Genomic DNA, 17,910 nt, shown 5'->3' on the forward strand with positions numbered 1-17,910 from the left:
TACGCTGGCACTACAATGTCTACAGATGATATGAATGGGAGTATGTGTATTAACTAGTCTAAGCGTGGCCGTTCAACGACTTTGGGTTGGCGTGTTGGGCGTCTCATACTCTATTTCTGTTAGTAACGGTTCCGATGGCCGGTGTATTCATCTCAGCATCAACTAGTTTCAGTAGTAAGTTGGTCGCATGTCGTAGCAAACCCATATGAAACTAGGCATGTTTCAGGTTGTACTACTCTCGAACGCAAATTATTAGTCATCATCTAGGTTGAGTCGATGTTGTTCTGTCATATGGCTGGTATATACATACAATTCCACAACTTCGTACTACGGTACGATTCCACTCTTCACTCGTCTCACTTCAACTTGCTCGTTCTTGGTACTTGTCAATTGTAGCACCACAATTCCATTTTTTGGTCCAAGAACGAGCCAATCCTCGGTTTTTATAGTTCCTCCACCTAAAATAATAAGTAAATATGTCCTGAAAAATCATAGACTACCTCATCGGATTCATCAGTGGTGTTAGGGTATAGCCCTTCTGGGTGTATGGCAGCAGGGTCATTTCTCATGTGATTCAGGTACTGCTATAATTCGAGAAATTTTGTGACTGTTTTTTGGTGCATCAGTAGTCAGAAAATTTTCATTTTCCATACCGAGTTACACTAACCGATTGTAGATATTGACAATTTTTACGTTATCATAAAAGTTTGAAATTCTTTGTTAAGTTAGTCCAATAACCTCAATATAATAAGATGTCATCACATACCACTGTTAAAGCTGCTAACTGGAGATTCGTTGAATTAGGACGTGTTGTCTTGATTAACAACAAGGAATTAGCTACCGTTGTTGAAATTATCGACCAAAAGAGAGTATGTATTTAGAATAGGGAAGACGAAGCACGAAAGAACATGAGAAACACGAAATGAAATGAGAGTGATTATACCTTGTCTACGGACTTGAAAAGAAGAAATTTGGGAGATGTAGACCCGAATGGTGGAGAGGTACTAATAGTGAAAAATTCGTCGTGGCATACGAAAAGTACCAAATGAAGAGATATAAAGCACAGGATGTCAGGAATAGGCACTGCGTATCGTGGTATCAGTTCTGTGTAGTCAATACGTTGATTTCGAATGATTTACTAACATATTATAGGTTTTGATTGATGGACCAAAGGTTCAAAGACAAGCCATCCAATTAGGAAAGGTTGTCTTAACCCCAATTGTTTTACCAAACTTACCAAGAGGTGCCAGAACCGGTATCGTCAACAAGAAATGGGCTGCTGCCGATGTTGACTCCAAGTGGGCTGCTACCTCATGGGCTAAGAAGTTAGCTTCCAGAGAAAAGAGATCCCAATTATCTGATTTCGAAAGATTCCAAGTCTTAGTCTTAAAGAAGCAAAGAAGATTTGCTGTCAAGAAGGCTGTTGCTAAGGCTTAAATGTTAAAAAGAAATTTTAATTTTTGATAAATTTTCATATTACTTATATGTATGTATTCTTAGTTTTTATTAGTTTGAGGGTATCATAGTTAGGTTTTTTTTTAATGTTTACGTTTTCATAATTTGTATAAAAGAATCTATTCTACAGGTACGGATGTAATTACTGTTAGTGTTCGAATGCTATAATGTTTTCAGTGTATAATTTTAAAACTAAATAATTTAACATATAAGTATCTATGTACAAGTAATACTATAAATAATTCGAACCTTATTTCTTAGTTTGCAATTTCTTTTCGTGTTCTGCAATCAATTGCTTTTGCAAGTGAGGAGCACATTGGGCATACTTGTTGAATTCCAAGGTGAATTCTCCCTTACCCTGGGTACAAGCTCTTAACGAGGTCGAAAAACCAAACATCGAGTTTAACGAACACTCGGCTGTAACAGTGAATTCGTCTTGACCGTTGACAGTTTCCATAATCATACCTCCGATCTTGTTGACCAAACCAACAACAGTACCTTGGAATTCGTTTGGAGCACTAATTTCAACAGACATAATTGGTTCTAAAATAACTGGTTGTGCGTTCAAGAATGCTTGCTTAAAGGCACCATGAGTGGCAGTTCTAAACGACAATTCTGAAGAATCAACAACGTGAGTCTGACCATCATTAATATGCATGTGAGCACCTAAAACACGATGGCCAATTAATGGTCCCTTTTCTAAAGAGTCGTCAAATCCCTTAGAACATGCAAACAAGAACTTCTCTGGAATCTTACCACCGACAATATGTTGAGAGAACTTATTCTCGCCGTCCAATGGTTTCATTTCACCGACAACTCTAGCGTATTGACCAGAACCACCACTTTGTTTCTTATGGGTGTAATCAAAAGACGTTGGAGCAGTAATGGCTTCACGATAAGCAACTTGTGGCTTACCAGTAATACAATCGATACCATATTCACGCTTCATTCTTTCAACATAAATCTCTAAATGTAATTCACCCATACCTGAAATGATGGTTTCCTTAGATTCAGCATCATACTTAACACGAAATGTAGGATCTTCCTTTTGAAATCTATTCATAGCTTTGGAGAAACTACCATTGTCTTTGGCTTTTGGTGCAATAGATAATGAAATAACTGCTTCTGGAACGAACATAGAACTCATAGCAATTTGTTGTTCAGAATTCTGTCCAATAAATGTATCACCAGAGGCACAATCAATTCCAAAGGTGGCACAGATCTCACCGGCACCAACTTCGTCAACATCTTCCATATCATTCGAGTGCATTCTCACTAAACGAGATACCTTAACTTTCTTACCAGATTTAAGATGATTCATGTAACTACCTTTCTTTAACTTACCTTGGTAAACTCTAATATAAGTTAATTGACCGTATTTGCCTTCTTCTAATTTAAAAGCTAAACCAACGAATGGAGCAGCACTCGAAGGAATCAAATTCACTCTCTTTTCTTCCTCAGTACTGACATCCAAACCAGTGTTTAAAATTTCGTTTGGTTGAGGTAAGTAATCGACAACAGCATCTAAAACATTTTGAACACCCTTATTGGCCAAGGCTGAACCCATTAATACTGGAGTAAATCTTCTGGCAATAGTGGCTCTTCTAATGGCAGCCTTAATCTGTTCGACAGATGGTTCCTCACCTTCTAAATAAACGTCAGCTATTTCTTCATCGACATCAGCTAAAGTTTCAATCAAAAGAGCTCTCTTTTCCTCAACTAAGTCTTTTAAATCTTCTGGGATGTTTGTGTCAGCTCTAATTTCTTCACCTTGACTACCTTCATTGTATAAGGCAACACGATCAATAATATTAACAACACCCTTCAATTCAGATTCAGCTCCAATTGGAACTTGAATTGCAGCAGCAGGGGTTTTTAATTTCAAGTTAACTTGTTCGATAGCTCTGAATGGATCGGAACCCATACGATCCATCTTATTAATGAAAGTAACTCTAGGAATATTATAACGACGCATTTGACGATCAACTGTGACCGTTTGTGATTGGACACCAGCAACAGCACATACAACTAAAACAGCCCCATCCAAAACTCTCAAAGCTCTTTCGACTTCAATAGTAAAATCGATGTGACCTGGAGTATCAATCAAATTAAAATGATAGTCCTTATTATCTTTATCCCACGAACAGAAGGTTGCAGCAGATTGAATAGTAATACCTTTTTCTCTCTCCAAATCCATATGATCCATTGTAGCACCTACAGCATCACGGCCTCTCACTTCGTGAATAGCCTTAATTCTCCCGGTATAAAATAAAACACGTTCGGTGAAAGTCGTCTTACCTGAATCGATGTGAGCTGAGACCCCGATATTTCTTAATCTGGTAGAGCTCAAAATATCCTTCTCTGGTAATTTACTGTTGATATCATCAATAATTTCTTTTTCTTCCTCGTATGTCTCTGGTATTTTACTTACATTCAAACATAATCTGGATTGGTGTAAGTTCCTAGCAGAACAAACTCCATGAAAAACTCCAAAGTTGGACGCCCTAGCTTTCAAAGAAGCGCTGCTAATACTAGATATACCCCTTAGAAATTTTGACATGTTATATGTGGGCCAGTATTACGTGATTCTGGTTTAAATCAGTTCAAAATTTTTCGATTTTTTAAATTTTTCAGTTTCCGAGTAAATTTTAAGCGAGCTATTTTATTTTGAAAATGATTGATTTAAGAGTATATACAAATAGTGACAGAAATGAATATAAATTCTAAGTATAATAAATAAGTTAAGATATCAACGGGTAATCATGTAGAAGAAAATGAAATAATTGCAAACTTAATCTATTGGCTTAACTGGACCTGCACCGTTAACGTTTCTGTACATTAAAACACCTTTGGCGTCAGTGTCAGCATCGTCAACATATTGACACATTCTCATACATTTCCATAAAGAATACCACATAGATTCACCTTCATATCTATAATGTTCGCCCATAACCTTTCTGATGGCATCGGTGGCTTCTCTAGCATTGTAAAATGGAATTCTTGAAACGTAATGGTGCAAAACGTGAGTTTCAATGATATCATGGAAAATATGTTGTCCGATGAAACCAAAGTTACGGTCGATAGTAGCAGCAGCACCACGAGCAAAAGTCCATTCATTATCACGGTAATGAGGCATGGTTGGATCGGTATGTTGTAAGAAAGTAACAAAGACTAACCAGTGGTTAACCCATAACCATGGCATGAACCAGTTAACAAACATGTTGAAGAAACCAAAGTTCTTGTACCATTGGTAAACAACCGTTATGGTTGTAATAATCCCGATGTCAGACAATATAATATACCAGTAGTGTTCCTTGTCAAAAACTGGAGAAGCTGGAGCATAATGAGACTTGGCGATCTTTGAGTGACCTTGGTATGATTGACCAGTAGCATTAGTAGCTAAATACAATTGTAAACCACCAATTTGTTGGAAAATTAAAACCATCAACGACCAGATTGGCGAATCTTCCATGACTTCAGACACCTTAGATACGCCGCTCTTTTCGACAAATTCGTCCTTGGTGTAAGGAATGAAAACCATATCCTTAGTCAAGTGGCCAGTAGCCTTGTGGTGCTTTGAATGAGAGAATTTCCACGAAAAATATGGGACAATCAAATACGAGTGCAAAATCCAACCAACAACATCATTAACATTCTGGTAATCAGAAAATGCCCCGTGTCCACATTCGTGAGCTAAAATCCATAAACCAAAACCAAATAACCCCAACAAATATGAATACACGCACCAGAGACCTCCTCTGATGGCAGTACTCAACCCTTCCTGGTCTGCGATCTGAACCATTGGGATAGTCTTTTGTCCAACGTAACCAATTAAACACATCATGGTTATATCACGAGCAACGTAACCTAACGATCTAACAAGAGATCTTTCATAACAATGCTTTGGGATAGCCGACAAAATTTGCTTAATGGTGTAATCTGGTACTTTGAACTCGTTACCAAACGTGTCAATAGCCTTCAAATTTGAAGATGGCCCTTTCTTGGTTTCGACTATCGTAGATCCATTTCCTCTCTGGGAAATGTTCGAAGAATTGATAGCCGAGCCACTTGTGGTACTGGTAAGGTCAACGACTGACATGTTTATTTACAAATATCGGTTGTTGATGGGAAGAAAAACAAAAATTTAAGTAGGAATTATTGTGCTTTTATACCAGACCAATTGGGGCCGTTATGAAAAATTAGAGAATTTTTTTTTTCTTTTTTTTTTATTTTATCTACGACATCGATCTCTACCCACATAATCCAGATACTACTAGTTTCTACAGCGTATAATTCAATTTGGTTACTGAATCATATTTTTAATAGAAATAGCTATACTTGAGTGTTATCAGCAACAGGTCCCAATGCTAGTGAAATCAGTATAACGTAAATCACTATAGGCGTATTTTAATTGGCGTGGATGGCATGTGAATTCCATCAGATTATTCTCAGCCGCATTTCTCTTCGAACAATTTTGCAAGCCACAATATATTAAATTCGATTAACTCGTATCCAGTATAAGGATTATAAGGGCAATGGTTGTAGGACAGAGTTATATGGTATCTGTTAAGGAACTATCGTAGTATAAATTGGTTGAATTGTATTCTCTTTGAATGGCGTGTTGTTACCATATACTTTATATATTATTGTAGAAAGCATAAAGTAGTTCTTACAGTGGAATGGGAACTTGCACAAGCAATTGTCGTAAGCGTGGGCTAAAGAAATGTCCCCATGATAAGCTCTGGATGTTGACATGAATTTCGAAGCCTAAGTACTAGCAATAGAATTTTAATATTTTTTCGCAATATTTCGAAAATCCTGTTACTTTCCCCAAAGTAGAATTGGAATGCAAAACTTAGGATAGACCTTGATAACATCCAAAGGCTTTCCGATGTATTGGTCATGTTCTACAACGTAAGAGACCAGAAGTTTACGCACCCCATTTTATTTTAGTACACCGCCTATACATTGGTTAAATTATCCAATGTGTAGCATCCTATGATATAGTGCCGAAGCGAATTCTAGTTACGATACGAGGCTGGTTTCTCCTGTCTCGCTGGGTATTTTTTCGAATGTTTGTTCGCTGACGATAATTCGACATATACAAACTAGTCGATAACTAACATTTTTGACCATCGTATTCTTATGTAATCTCTAAACCCCCTAGTGCTAAGATTAGAACTTATCTATCGTCTACGAGTCTGTGGATCCACCTGGAATCATATTGGGTGTTGCAAAAGTCTTGTGACTTCAAGCATTTTCCACCTTGAATTGCAAAATATTCTTTACCCTAAGAGGCAAGAATATGTTGGTAGTACCATCCATTATGCTGTGATTGAGTGGAGCATTTCATCAAGAAAACCTGCATTCGTTCAAACATCTGTCCATTTTAGGGAAATTTCTTGTATATAAAACTCTGGTGCTGCCTGTGTAACCATAGCTCCTTTGCGTAAAAGAAAACTTACCCAAAGGGGTATGAAATGTGAAACTGGTGTTATGCGACGAATATTAAATATACGCATCATCAAAAATTTCCTAATCCGGTTATGATGCAAAATTGGCTCACTTAATCACTTTACCTAATTAGGCAATTATTGAATGAAGAATCAGTATTAACTACGAATTGGCAATCAATATGTGATAATTTACTATAGTTCCTATGTTTTGAAAGAAAATTGGGAATGGAGAACAATGCATTTCTTAGTTTCCTATAACAGTCAATGAAATAGATAAAAGGAAATTTTGGAATTATAAATATGAGTGTAAATATCCTCTTCTAAAGTAATTTTAAAGAGTTTATTCATCAAATATATAAGAGTCTAGTTGATTAATAACTAATAACTAATAACTATCGCTGCAAAATCAGAATGAAATTATCCCAAACTACCCTCTTTGCTATCTTAGCTTCATCTGCGTTCGTTTCTGCCGCTCCAGCTGCAGTCGTTGCTGAAAACTCACTCGTTACCAGAGGTGATGCCAATGAAATTTTAGAAATTTTATCATCGCTTAAGCAAGTCAACGAAAAGAGAGACCTCGTCTCTGAAAGTGAATCTTTCGAACTCTCTAAGAGAGCTGATGGCTTGGTTACCGAATTAGTTGCTGCTTTAGCTTCTTCTGGTGTTATTGCCGATGTTTGGGATACTTTGACCCAAGACGAAACTCTCAAATCTGAAATCCTTAATATTGTTAAGACTACCGTCAAGGCTGCTCTTGTCCAAGGTCCAGCTTTACTTAAGGCTATTTGGGATTCCGGTTTAATCTCTAAGCTTTTCCATGATATTCTTAATGACAGTGACTTACGTTCTGTTTTACTTAAGGTTGCTAAGTCACTCTTCTCAAATGCCCTTAACTTATTAAAGGCTTACAAATCAGGTTCATCTGGATCTAGTACCACCGCTACTACTGCTGTTGCCGTTGCTCTTAGCACTGACAATTCTGCTGCTACTGGTTCCTCATCCAGTGGAAGCGATGTTGATATCAGTGGAATTCCTTCCCCATCCGAATACAACTCAGGTGCTAAGCGTGACTTCATTGATGGCGAATTCTTAGACAAGAGAGATGTTGCTTCCATAGTTGTCACTGTTGCCAAGCAAATTAAGGATTCCGGTTTAGTTTCTTCTTTAATTCAAAAGGTTATGGCAGACCCAGAAAAGTCTATTACCTTTTTGACCAGTCTTTTAAAGAAGGGTTTCGTTCTTGCTGAAGATCTTATTGGCTGGGCCAAAAACTCGGGCCTTCTTAATGAAGCTCTTGAATACTTGGAAAAGAACGGTGGTCAATACAGTAGTGCTCTTGCTTCTTTCCTTGGTGATCAAATTGAAAGTGGTAATGTTACTGCTTCTGATATTGACAATGCTGGTACATCATCTGCTCTTACAGGTACCACTATTGCAACCACAGCTGTCAACACCCAAATTACTACTGCTGCTACTACTGCTACTACTTTACAGCAAGTTAGAAGAGCATATTAATTCTACCAATACCCCCCTATACCTGTCATACAATCTACTAAAACCTTTTTACTTCTACATGTTACAATTTTGGTTTCGAGTCATAACCTAATAACTAATTTAGTTCTTATATATTATATATCAATAAACGTTAAATTTTAAATATATTCAAGTAGAATAAAGATCCCAAACATCACGTTGGAAAGAAAGATATTACATTATTTTATTTTCTACTTTACAAAGTAATGATTATGTCTACTATCAATTTTAAAAATAATATGCATTGATTAGAAGAATTTAAAACTATAGTATTATATACTATTGTTGGCAATAATAGAGTTTCTATGCAAATATGAATCATATACGTTGAAATGAATGTTATGTTTCATGGAGAAGCAGTGGATTCTTCAGAATAGTCCTCATCATTAAACTTTTCGGTATTTGATGGATCCCATGTTGCACCTGGAACAGCAAGGCCAGATTCCTGGTTTCTACGGTCCCTTTCAAATTCTCTCCAACGCTTCATAACAATATGCGATGAATCGAATTTACCCTCCTCTACACTATGATCACCTTTATCACCACCAGCAACAGTTCTAGTTTCACCCCAACTGAAATCATCAAATTTCCAGAAGGCATAACTTGGCAAAACAAAATTCCAAATTGGTAAAGCAATAAGATAAATGAAGAAATAAACGACATAGGTCCATGAAGAGACTGTGACAACAATTAACATACTAGGTAAACCGAATATGACAGCCAAAAGAACTAATGACATGATCGGAGTTGGTGTCGAAATAATAGCAACGATGATAACATAAATTGTGAAACAAATCGCAGCTGGTAAGACCAACGTACCCACCAATTCAATAAAAATAACGAATTGCATCGAAAAACAGAAAGTACCACATAAATCATTAACCAAAACTAATTCCATCAAGTTATGCACCGTGGAATTAATCCAACGACGACGTTGGGATAACAAAACTTTAAATTGTTCAGGAACAATCGTCTTACAAGCTGCCTTCGGTACAAAAACTTGTTTTCTTTTAGGGAAGGTCCTCAACATCAATGAGGAAAGGTAACGATCTTCACCCAATAATAATAAATTCTTTCTGTGTAATGTGTCCACAACGTTATCAGAATATCTTTCAACAATATCAGGATTTGCTAAAATTGGAACCCAATATCCATCTGATCCCTTTGGAGCTTTGATACGATACATACAGAAACAACCAGGTAGACATGTGACACCACCAAAAACTGATTCGAAAGCTTTGGCTTGGTGATGAGAGATATAATATTCAAAAACTTGAATAGCAGTAACCCAAGTTGTCGACTTATTGGAAATCTTAGTTTCACCGCACAATCCCATGATCATTGGGTCCTTAACCATTTCCGCTACCATGTGCGTTAAACTGTCTGGATATACTTTCGTATCTGCATCAACCATTAGAACGATTTCATAAAACTCAGCCATTAATCCTGTGACTCTCCAAATACTGTTAAGCATTTCATATTCCAAATCTGTCATTCTTTCATCAAACATAACTTTTTGCAAAAATGACATTAAAATAATTTGAGAATCACGTTTACCTCTGTTACCTGGTTTAGCTGCATCAGCTTCATCAACAGTACCACATTTGACTACAGTTAAAACAGGAACTCTTTGTTGTTTTTCAGGTGGAACAGTCTCATCATTATATCTGTAGAATCCAGCGTAAACTTTTGCCATGTTATGACGCTTACTACCTTGAGCAACAGCTACATATGAATATGGCTTTACGTCTTCCGGCGGAATAGTGAAATCTGTCATCATACTTAAGGCTATTTCAGGAGTTGTTAAATCATTACCGGAACCTTTAATTATACCATCACAGACTACAAAAATCAACTTATGAGAATTTGGGAAATCGGTAGTTGCAACTGAGTCCATTGTGGTACGTAAACCCTCTTCGTCTTCTGAATAACATGTAACCAAATTAATCGTGTGAGCTAAAGGCATACCAAATGGTTGATATTCAACTGGGGGTTGTGGCACGACATCAGGATGAATAATATCAGGTGATAAACCATTTACTGGATAATCTTCAAACCCCTCGAAAGGATTGTAGAGTGAACCTGGTCTATTTAACATATCCATCGATGAAGCACGATCATCAGATAATAACATGGACAGTCTTGTATTCGTTTTTGTTAATGACTTGTTCTTATTACGGCCAATAAATGCAGCCTGTGTAGTCATGGTGGTGTATTTAAAGTTTTTAGATATATGATCAGCGTTATCATAATATTGCGATAATTCATTATTTGGAGCTAATGAAAGTCTGTTACCCTTTTTGAAAACAGTTTGTCTATTAGTCTTAGCGGTTTTGTAATTAGCTCTTGCTTTCACTGGAACTGTACTGATAGGTCCGTTGGCAGTTGGATTGTCAACCCAATTTTCGATTTCCTTATTTCTTTCAAACATAGACTTGTTATCAAGGTCAGTCGCACCTTGCTTCGTAGATATTCCCCATTTAAAATAACAAGCCATTAAAAACTTTGCAATAACGACAGATAAAATGAAGACCAAAGAAACGTATAAAACGATCTGTGACGCAATACAACCAATAGTCTCAGTATCGATGGTACCAACCTTTATAATTTCTGTCAAACATCTTGCTGCTTTCCTTTCGTCACTGTTAGTCAACACCAAAGAAATATCAAGACCTTTGTAAGTTTCATCATCTCTCAACTTATCAAAAAGTTGCGGATATTCAACGTCCGTTGATTGAATCCAATCAACTAAGTCAAGGTCCAAAACGTTCCCAGAATAAACCACTAAATTCCTAGAACTATTCTTGAGATCTTCCCATGTAAAATAAACATCCCCATTAACTTCCATATCATAATACGCATTTCTTGCGGATGAGCTTGTATGACACGCCCAACCATCGTAATATGCTTTAGTGAAATTGGGACTGGAAGAACCATCTTGGTTGAATAAACGACAAGGCATATACCAAGCTAATTCATTATCATCATTTGTTGGTATGGTACAGTTATCCCTTGGCGTAATTAGGTCTTTACAATTACCATTGACATTCTGAAAGAGAAATGACGCATCCTTCCCGCCAGCAGCTAATGGTGGATATAAAACATTGGCACCAGACTCGATACCAGCAGCCTTTGGATGTTGAGAAGATGTCAAATCAAAAGCTCTTCCGTTAATAATCAAGTAACCGTCACTAACATGGTTAATCTGGGTTCTAACTCTTGTACTAGAACAAACAGTCTTAGTAAATCCAAAAGTTAAGTATGCCACAAATGCACCAATGTACAAGATACACGAAATCAACCCCATTTTTTCTCTCCATGCGAACTGACTTTGTTTGTTTCGTAAACCAAACAACTTCAAAAAAGGCGCCGGAGCCCAGAAGGTTATAACATAACAGTAAACCTTCCAGAAGTAGATATCATGCTTTGGCTTCTTCTCCTCTTCTAAATAGGCAGCCTTAAGAGGTCTGGAAATGACATTTTTCTTACTAGGACTGTTGTTGTAATCGTCAATCTCATCATTCAATCCAAACACCTCTCTCCCGCCCTTCAAGTTGGGGGTTTCGTTCGAGTCGTTGGTCTCGCGGATATCCATCAATGGAATACCTTCTTCCTCGCTTACGGAGTTTCCTTGGTAAGACGTGCTCGCATGTAATCCATCATTCGAGGTTTGTGGTTCTAGACCTGTGGACGACGGCTGGATCTTGAGATGATCAGATTCCTGGTTCGCAACCTGGGTATAATGGAATCTTGGATGGTTGGGATCTATATTTCTCCTTTCCGGCTTAATCAACGACCTTTTTCTAGAGATCTCGCCCGATTCAGGGTCAAATTCCTGATACTTGCTCGAACTCGTACTGTTTCTGTAAGACATGGCGTATTTGTTCTTCCACAAATATTCACTTTTCTATGTTCAGCAATCGATAACCAGTCTATCTTTAGTCAAATTGGAGATTTGACGGTGTAGTGTTTTTATAAAATTCCAATCTATTCAACAAGTTAATCAACTTAAAAATCAACTAGCAAAAAAAAAAAACAAAAAAAAATTATGCAGTACTAGAGTAAAATTCTGATAGTACTGTTGATCCAAATAACAAAAGAAAATAAAAATGCCTATATATCCTTGATATATTGAAGTGTTACGTCTTAGTCAATAAATCACTAAGGAATTAAGTATTTCGATGAAGGCTTTTCTTGACTATTACAAAATCAAATTTCTGATTCGTTTCGCACTGTGCCTTGTTTGGAATTTTGCTATTTTTGTCCTACGCTATTGTTCTTTTTTTAAATTTGTTTCTGTTCAGGAAGAATGCGATGTGTCTACATATGGCATGGAAGAAACAATCAATAGAACATAATGCAAGTAGGAATAATAAGGAAACCCTGTAGGATTAAATGGCTTTGTTGTAGTATTTATGGCAGAAATCAGGCTTCGAAGTAATAGTGGCATTGTTACCGAGGCTAGAAAATGTCTGAATAGCCCTAATGTGCCTAAAATCAGTATACAATTTGGAGTTGCAATTAAATTAGATATAAATTAGGTATAAATTAGACCTTGTATATAATGGTATATATGGCTATATGGATGGTAAGTAGTGATCTAGGAAGAACGACGGGAGAAGCTTTGTAAGGCGATTGCAAGCATGGAGTCTAGACGATCGATTCTGGAAGCGAATGGGATGGACTTCGTTAACAATACATAGAGAACATCGAAGATTTCCCCGTCTTCCGGAGTTCGAAGGGTTTTCTGGACACCAAGAATCCCGTCCATGGCAATAAGTAGCTCTTCTTGTTGTATTTTGGGAAAGGGGGACTTGTGGAGAAGCATTTGCTCGGATATAAACCGTCTGAAGATGAACGCAGCTCTACACACGAAATATTGCAAACTGAGCTCGCGGAGTCCTTTGGTCGAGTCCACGTTCAGATGGGAAAACTTTATGAGTTCCTGTAGGCACATTACTCTAGTTTTTCTATTGGAATAGATGTCAAGCGTCTTCGCACTGCCAAAGGAAGTATCAAAATTGAAGTTAGCTAAAGCTGAGGTGAATTCTGAGATTGTATCAGTCGAGGACTGGATTGAATCCTCTATATCGTTGTTTTTGTATAAAAAGGATTTGTGGTAGACGTTTTCGATGAAGTCAATCATCAACGTTTCGTTCTTGGTATCTGTCATCAATGCTGGTAATACAATGTCACTCAACTCAAAGTACTGATTGATATTTACAGTCTCTTGTTGAGGGTCTGTTTCGCTTTCGAAGCAGATATTGACTCCTGTTATAATCAACTTCCATAGTTCTGTTGCATTTTGATCATCACGAAGATGTGCTAAGTTGTCCTTAACAAGCTTGCTTGTTATGAACTTCAAAACATGATTTGCCTCTATCCATAACGGTGTATAATCTCGTTTTTCTATCCCGGTTGCTTTCATTTTAATTACCTCTAATAGAGACTTGAAAAGTCTGCTGATGGTCTTCTCTTTTAATAGAATCTTATAATCGTCCACCTCGTTTAACTTTTCTCTCAACAATAGCATTGACAAATGACTTACTGCTATGAAAGTTGGAATCGTTACCTTGTCTTTCAATTTAGCACCCAATTTTTGTTCAATTCTCATCTTTGTTCCAAACGGATATACAACTATACTACTCAACTGCTGAATAACACATGATCTCACGTATGGATCCTTCAGGTCAATACACTCTAAATTATCAATTACCGATTTTTGTAACTGAGATGGTCTGACATTATCCAAATGAGCACTAGGTAAAACCGGATATCTTGCACACCTATTAAGCATATTTATTATAGTGTTGATTTTTTCAACGTCTAATGAATCCTTGATAATCTTGTATAATGGTGGGAAACATTTCATCAAGTTCGATAAGGAGTCTTGGTATAACGGATTCACAAAATCATATTCCACCGGAACATTAACCCAAAATTCAAACAATAAACTCCTAACCTCCTCGGTGTCAGTATTAGGAATATTGTCAAATGGAACCAATAAGTCATGAAATGATTTAAAACTTTTCAAATTTAAGTCTACCCATTTCAAGCCAAGGAGCCTATTGAAGTACTTTATAAGTCCTTCCCAGAAGTATTTTAAAGTTTGCTGACGTTCACTATGGCCAAAGTCCATCATAAACTTTCCATATAATGAAACTAATCCCGAGAGAATTAAATTTAAACTCTCGATCCATTCCTTCTTGTTAAACTTGGAATTGTCCAAATCGATTTCAAGGTTAAGTAAGGTTGGCAATACTATTTCATAAATTAAATCCCATGATGGCAACAAACTTCCATGAACATCTATAATCTGGAAGAAAGTTTGGATCGCACCGTCTCTGACTTGTGCTCTCGAATCTGTAGACAATTTCGATAAGGTCGAGACCAAATATATATCCAATAATTTATAGAAAGTTTGATTTTCTTTCGGCTCGTTTTCAATAATTCTTATTAATTCCGCATCTGTCTTTATTACAAAATTGAATTCTTGGGTCTCTTTAGTAGATAATATTTTTGATTTCAAAGAATCACTAATCAACCAAAAGTAACTAACTGAGCTGAACGAAATATTCAAATCATATTTTTGATGACAGAAATTATACAACGTTTCAATCAAAATATGCATTTGATCAAAAGGCAATGTGGACATAAATTCATCCAAAATTAGCTTCAATGTATTAAACGATGAATCTATCACAAGCCTCACTTTTTCTTTCAAATTATTGTCTTCATTATCCGATTCTGCAGATCTGAACGAAGTATTCAAAATTCTAAACACTGTATGCCACGAGTTTTGATAATACTTATCGAATTTATCAATTAATTCATGTAATGTGGTTAAAACTAGTAAATGCATTTCAGTCTCACAATTGAGAACTAATAACTCATTCGGAAGACCTAATTTAAACAACTTGTCAAGGAATCCTCTCAACCCATCTAAGGATTTTTGGGATGTTTTGACATTGATAGAGCTTTCAGTAGACTCAAACCCTTCATGGGTTATATCCTTAATGATACCATCAAACGTGTTAACAATATAAATCCTGAGCTTATATCCTATATTACTACCTCTTTCAGCACCTAAATTAATAAAATAATCACATATAAGATTCCATGACTTGTCATTCTCAATGAGAAATTTATTAGGGTTAATCTGGCAAATATTTCCTAACATTTTGAGATAATATACCTTATTGTAAGGACATACAATCATTTGATCGCTAATAATCTGACTCGTATCTTTGCCATTGTCATTCGCAGTTTCTAGCTCTTTCGTTTTTTCTTTCTGAGCGCTACTAAAGGCTTCATCAGACAAATTGGTTAGCGCAGCTATCAATTCATGGAACGACTCTAGTTGGTACTCATTGATACTTTCGAAGAATTTCTTTTTGGAAATTTCGATATTATTCAAGTCACTTGCAGTTAGCTTAGGTAACATGTCATTCGTGAATTTCATATTCTTATTAAGATATCCACTATATTCATCTGGCCCATTCATATAATAATCACACCATTGAAAGGTTATCCATATGATAGACCACAGATTTTGTAAGGTTGACCCCAAAGAAACAGCTAGATTTGCCAATGCCCGTAAACAAATAACCTGTCTTGAATTGAAGCTTCTGGATTTAATTTGTGATTGCGGTTGTGACGAAAGATTGTGATCTGATGAATGTTTTTGAAGAGACGAGCTAAACGATTCAACAACAGACTCTCCAAGTGCAAATAGCTGCTTGCCTTGTTCTTGAAGTCCACTGTTACCCGGTTGATTAGCTTTTGTTTCATTCTTACTGGTATTCTTAATTATCGCTTTCGAAAGCATACCTAATAATCCATCTCTTAAGCTACCAAGCCCTAGCAATCCAGTCGCGTGTGTAAATTTCTGTAAGGTTCTTATTAATTGATGAAATCCGTCATTATCAATATAAGAATAAATAAACCTTTCAAATAAGGACGATACCTCTGGATATGTATTTTCGATTAAGGATGTAACGAATTCAACCTTTGCTTCTAGTCCTGTCAGGTTAGATTCATCAGATAAATTATTAACAAATTTTGCAATGCCATCTGTATAAGTTAATAAAACAGAAAAAGTCAAATATATTGGATAGTTTGGCGGAATTGAAACTGGCGATTCTTGTTTATCTAAATGGTCAAGTATAGATATTTTCATATTCGAAGATTGCTTCGATAAATAAGTATGTTGGTTTGATGGAGACTGATTTTGAGATATTGAGGTAGGTGGAGGCTTCACAACATCATTCATTATGTACGCATTATGCAGCAAATAAGTGCATAAGATAGACATTAATTCTTGAATGACATTCTTCTTCTTCGGGTTATTGTCATACTTATCATAGATAGATTGTATAACACTGAAATCCGAAAATAAACCACGAAACATCTCCAAAACTGTGATTTTTACCCAGTTTGTCTTTTCGGCTGGGTCGTTATTGCCATTGATCAACATATGGTTCAAAAATGATAGAACAATTTCACTTTCGACTTCTAAATTATCGAGTTGGGATGCTAATAGCACATGAAATATCCGGATGGTTCGAATAGTCATAGGAAAGCTCTGGGTAGGCGCATTTAGTATTCTTAATAATGCCGGGATTATCTTGACTCTCACCAAAAAACACAATTCCTGATGCCTGTCGAATAGACCTTTATGATTTGACAAAATGCTCTCTATAATCTCTAGCACCGATGAGGACTTTATATTTATAAATTCGGTAAAATATGCTGGTTTCTCATTCTCAATTAGTCCACATAAATCATTAAATATTTTGAACCCTTCCAAAGATGAATCGTTAATCTTTATGGTTTCATCGTTGTCAATTTTCAACTCATTCTTAAGGTTGCCTCCTTCTTCAATCTTATCATACACATTACTAAATAATTGCTGTAAAGTGGCTGATGCTGTATTAATCACGACGGTGGATTTATTGCTAGCTGTCAAGCTTGAACAAATCCCCAATAGCTTCAATAATTGAGAATTTGTAATAAACCGATTGTAATTCTGCATGAGCGTTGGTAAACATTGTAAGATCCTTAGCTGGATATCTGTTGCCAAATTAGTAGCTTCTTTCAACGAATCTAACAACTCATTCAAGCATTCCACGGGTATTATTTCACCTATAATTAACTTATGAATAATCGGAATCGATATTGTGGCAAACTTAGCATTTCCAGTATTACAAGATATCAAGAATGGTTTTAGTATATCCATTTTGATTTCGTTCTGTGAAATATCATGGATCTTTTCTTGGGGTTGATAACTTTTCAAATCTGTAATAGCCTTATCACACGCATGTCTAATTTCACTATTCCGTCTCTTCGACTCGGAAGCCAAATTACTCAAGTCATTAATGAGCTGTTGCACAGTACTCATTCTCTAAGTATGTGTTGATGAGTAGTCAATTGGTTATATGGTTCTATTTACAAGCTGTACTTAACT

General features: G+C 36.3%; 6 protein-coding genes across 6 annotated transcripts; 2 read left to right on the forward strand and 4 right to left on the reverse strand. All coding sequences in view use genetic code 12, as the record gives it.

Moving 5' to 3' along the window:
- Positions 1-752: 752 nt before the first annotated feature.
- DEHA2E14498g (60S ribosomal protein L14) lies at positions 753-1,437 on the forward strand (the record flags this gene model as incomplete). Its single annotated transcript, XM_459936.1, has 2 exons — positions 753-869; positions 1,153-1,437. The coding sequence occupies 2 exons, from the start codon at positions 753-755 to the stop codon at positions 1,435-1,437; spliced, it is 402 nt and encodes a 133-aa protein (XP_459936.1).
- A 268-nt stretch (positions 1,438-1,705) lies between these two features.
- Positions 1,706-4,015, reverse strand: DEHA2E14520g (DEHA2E14520p; the record flags this gene model as incomplete). Its single annotated transcript, XM_459937.1, has 1 exon — positions 1,706-4,015. The coding sequence occupies one exon, from the start codon at positions 4,013-4,015 to the stop codon at positions 1,706-1,708; it is 2,310 nt and encodes a 769-aa protein (XP_459937.1).
- Positions 4,016-4,246: 231 nt separating this feature from the next.
- Positions 4,247-5,554, reverse strand: DEHA2E14542g (DEHA2E14542p; the record flags this gene model as incomplete). The annotated part of the gene is made up of 1 exon (XM_459938.1): positions 4,247-5,554. The coding sequence occupies one exon, from the start codon at positions 5,552-5,554 to the stop codon at positions 4,247-4,249; it is 1,308 nt and encodes a 435-aa protein (XP_459938.1).
- Positions 5,555-7,322: 1,768 nt separating this feature from the next.
- On the forward strand, positions 7,323-8,426 carry DEHA2E14564g (DEHA2E14564p; the record flags this gene model as incomplete). The annotated part of the gene is made up of 1 exon (XM_459939.1): positions 7,323-8,426. The coding sequence occupies one exon, from the start codon at positions 7,323-7,325 to the stop codon at positions 8,424-8,426; it is 1,104 nt and encodes a 367-aa protein (XP_459939.1).
- A 364-nt stretch (positions 8,427-8,790) lies between these two features.
- On the reverse strand, positions 8,791-12,318 carry DEHA2E14586g (DEHA2E14586p; the record flags this gene model as incomplete). The annotated part of the gene is made up of 1 exon (XM_002770437.1): positions 8,791-12,318. The coding sequence occupies one exon, from the start codon at positions 12,316-12,318 to the stop codon at positions 8,791-8,793; it is 3,528 nt and encodes a 1,175-aa protein (XP_002770483.1).
- A 726-nt stretch (positions 12,319-13,044) lies between these two features.
- On the reverse strand, positions 13,045-17,844 carry DEHA2E14608g (DEHA2E14608p; the record flags this gene model as incomplete). The annotated part of the gene is made up of 1 exon (XM_459941.1): positions 13,045-17,844. The coding sequence occupies one exon, from the start codon at positions 17,842-17,844 to the stop codon at positions 13,045-13,047; it is 4,800 nt and encodes a 1,599-aa protein (XP_459941.2).
- Positions 17,845-17,910: the final 66 nt, after the last annotated feature.

Source organism: Debaryomyces hansenii, assembly GCF_000006445.2.
Source record: "Debaryomyces hansenii CBS767 chromosome E complete sequence".
Lineage (NCBI taxonomy): Eukaryota > Fungi > Ascomycota > Pichiomycetes > Serinales > Debaryomycetaceae > Debaryomyces > Debaryomyces hansenii.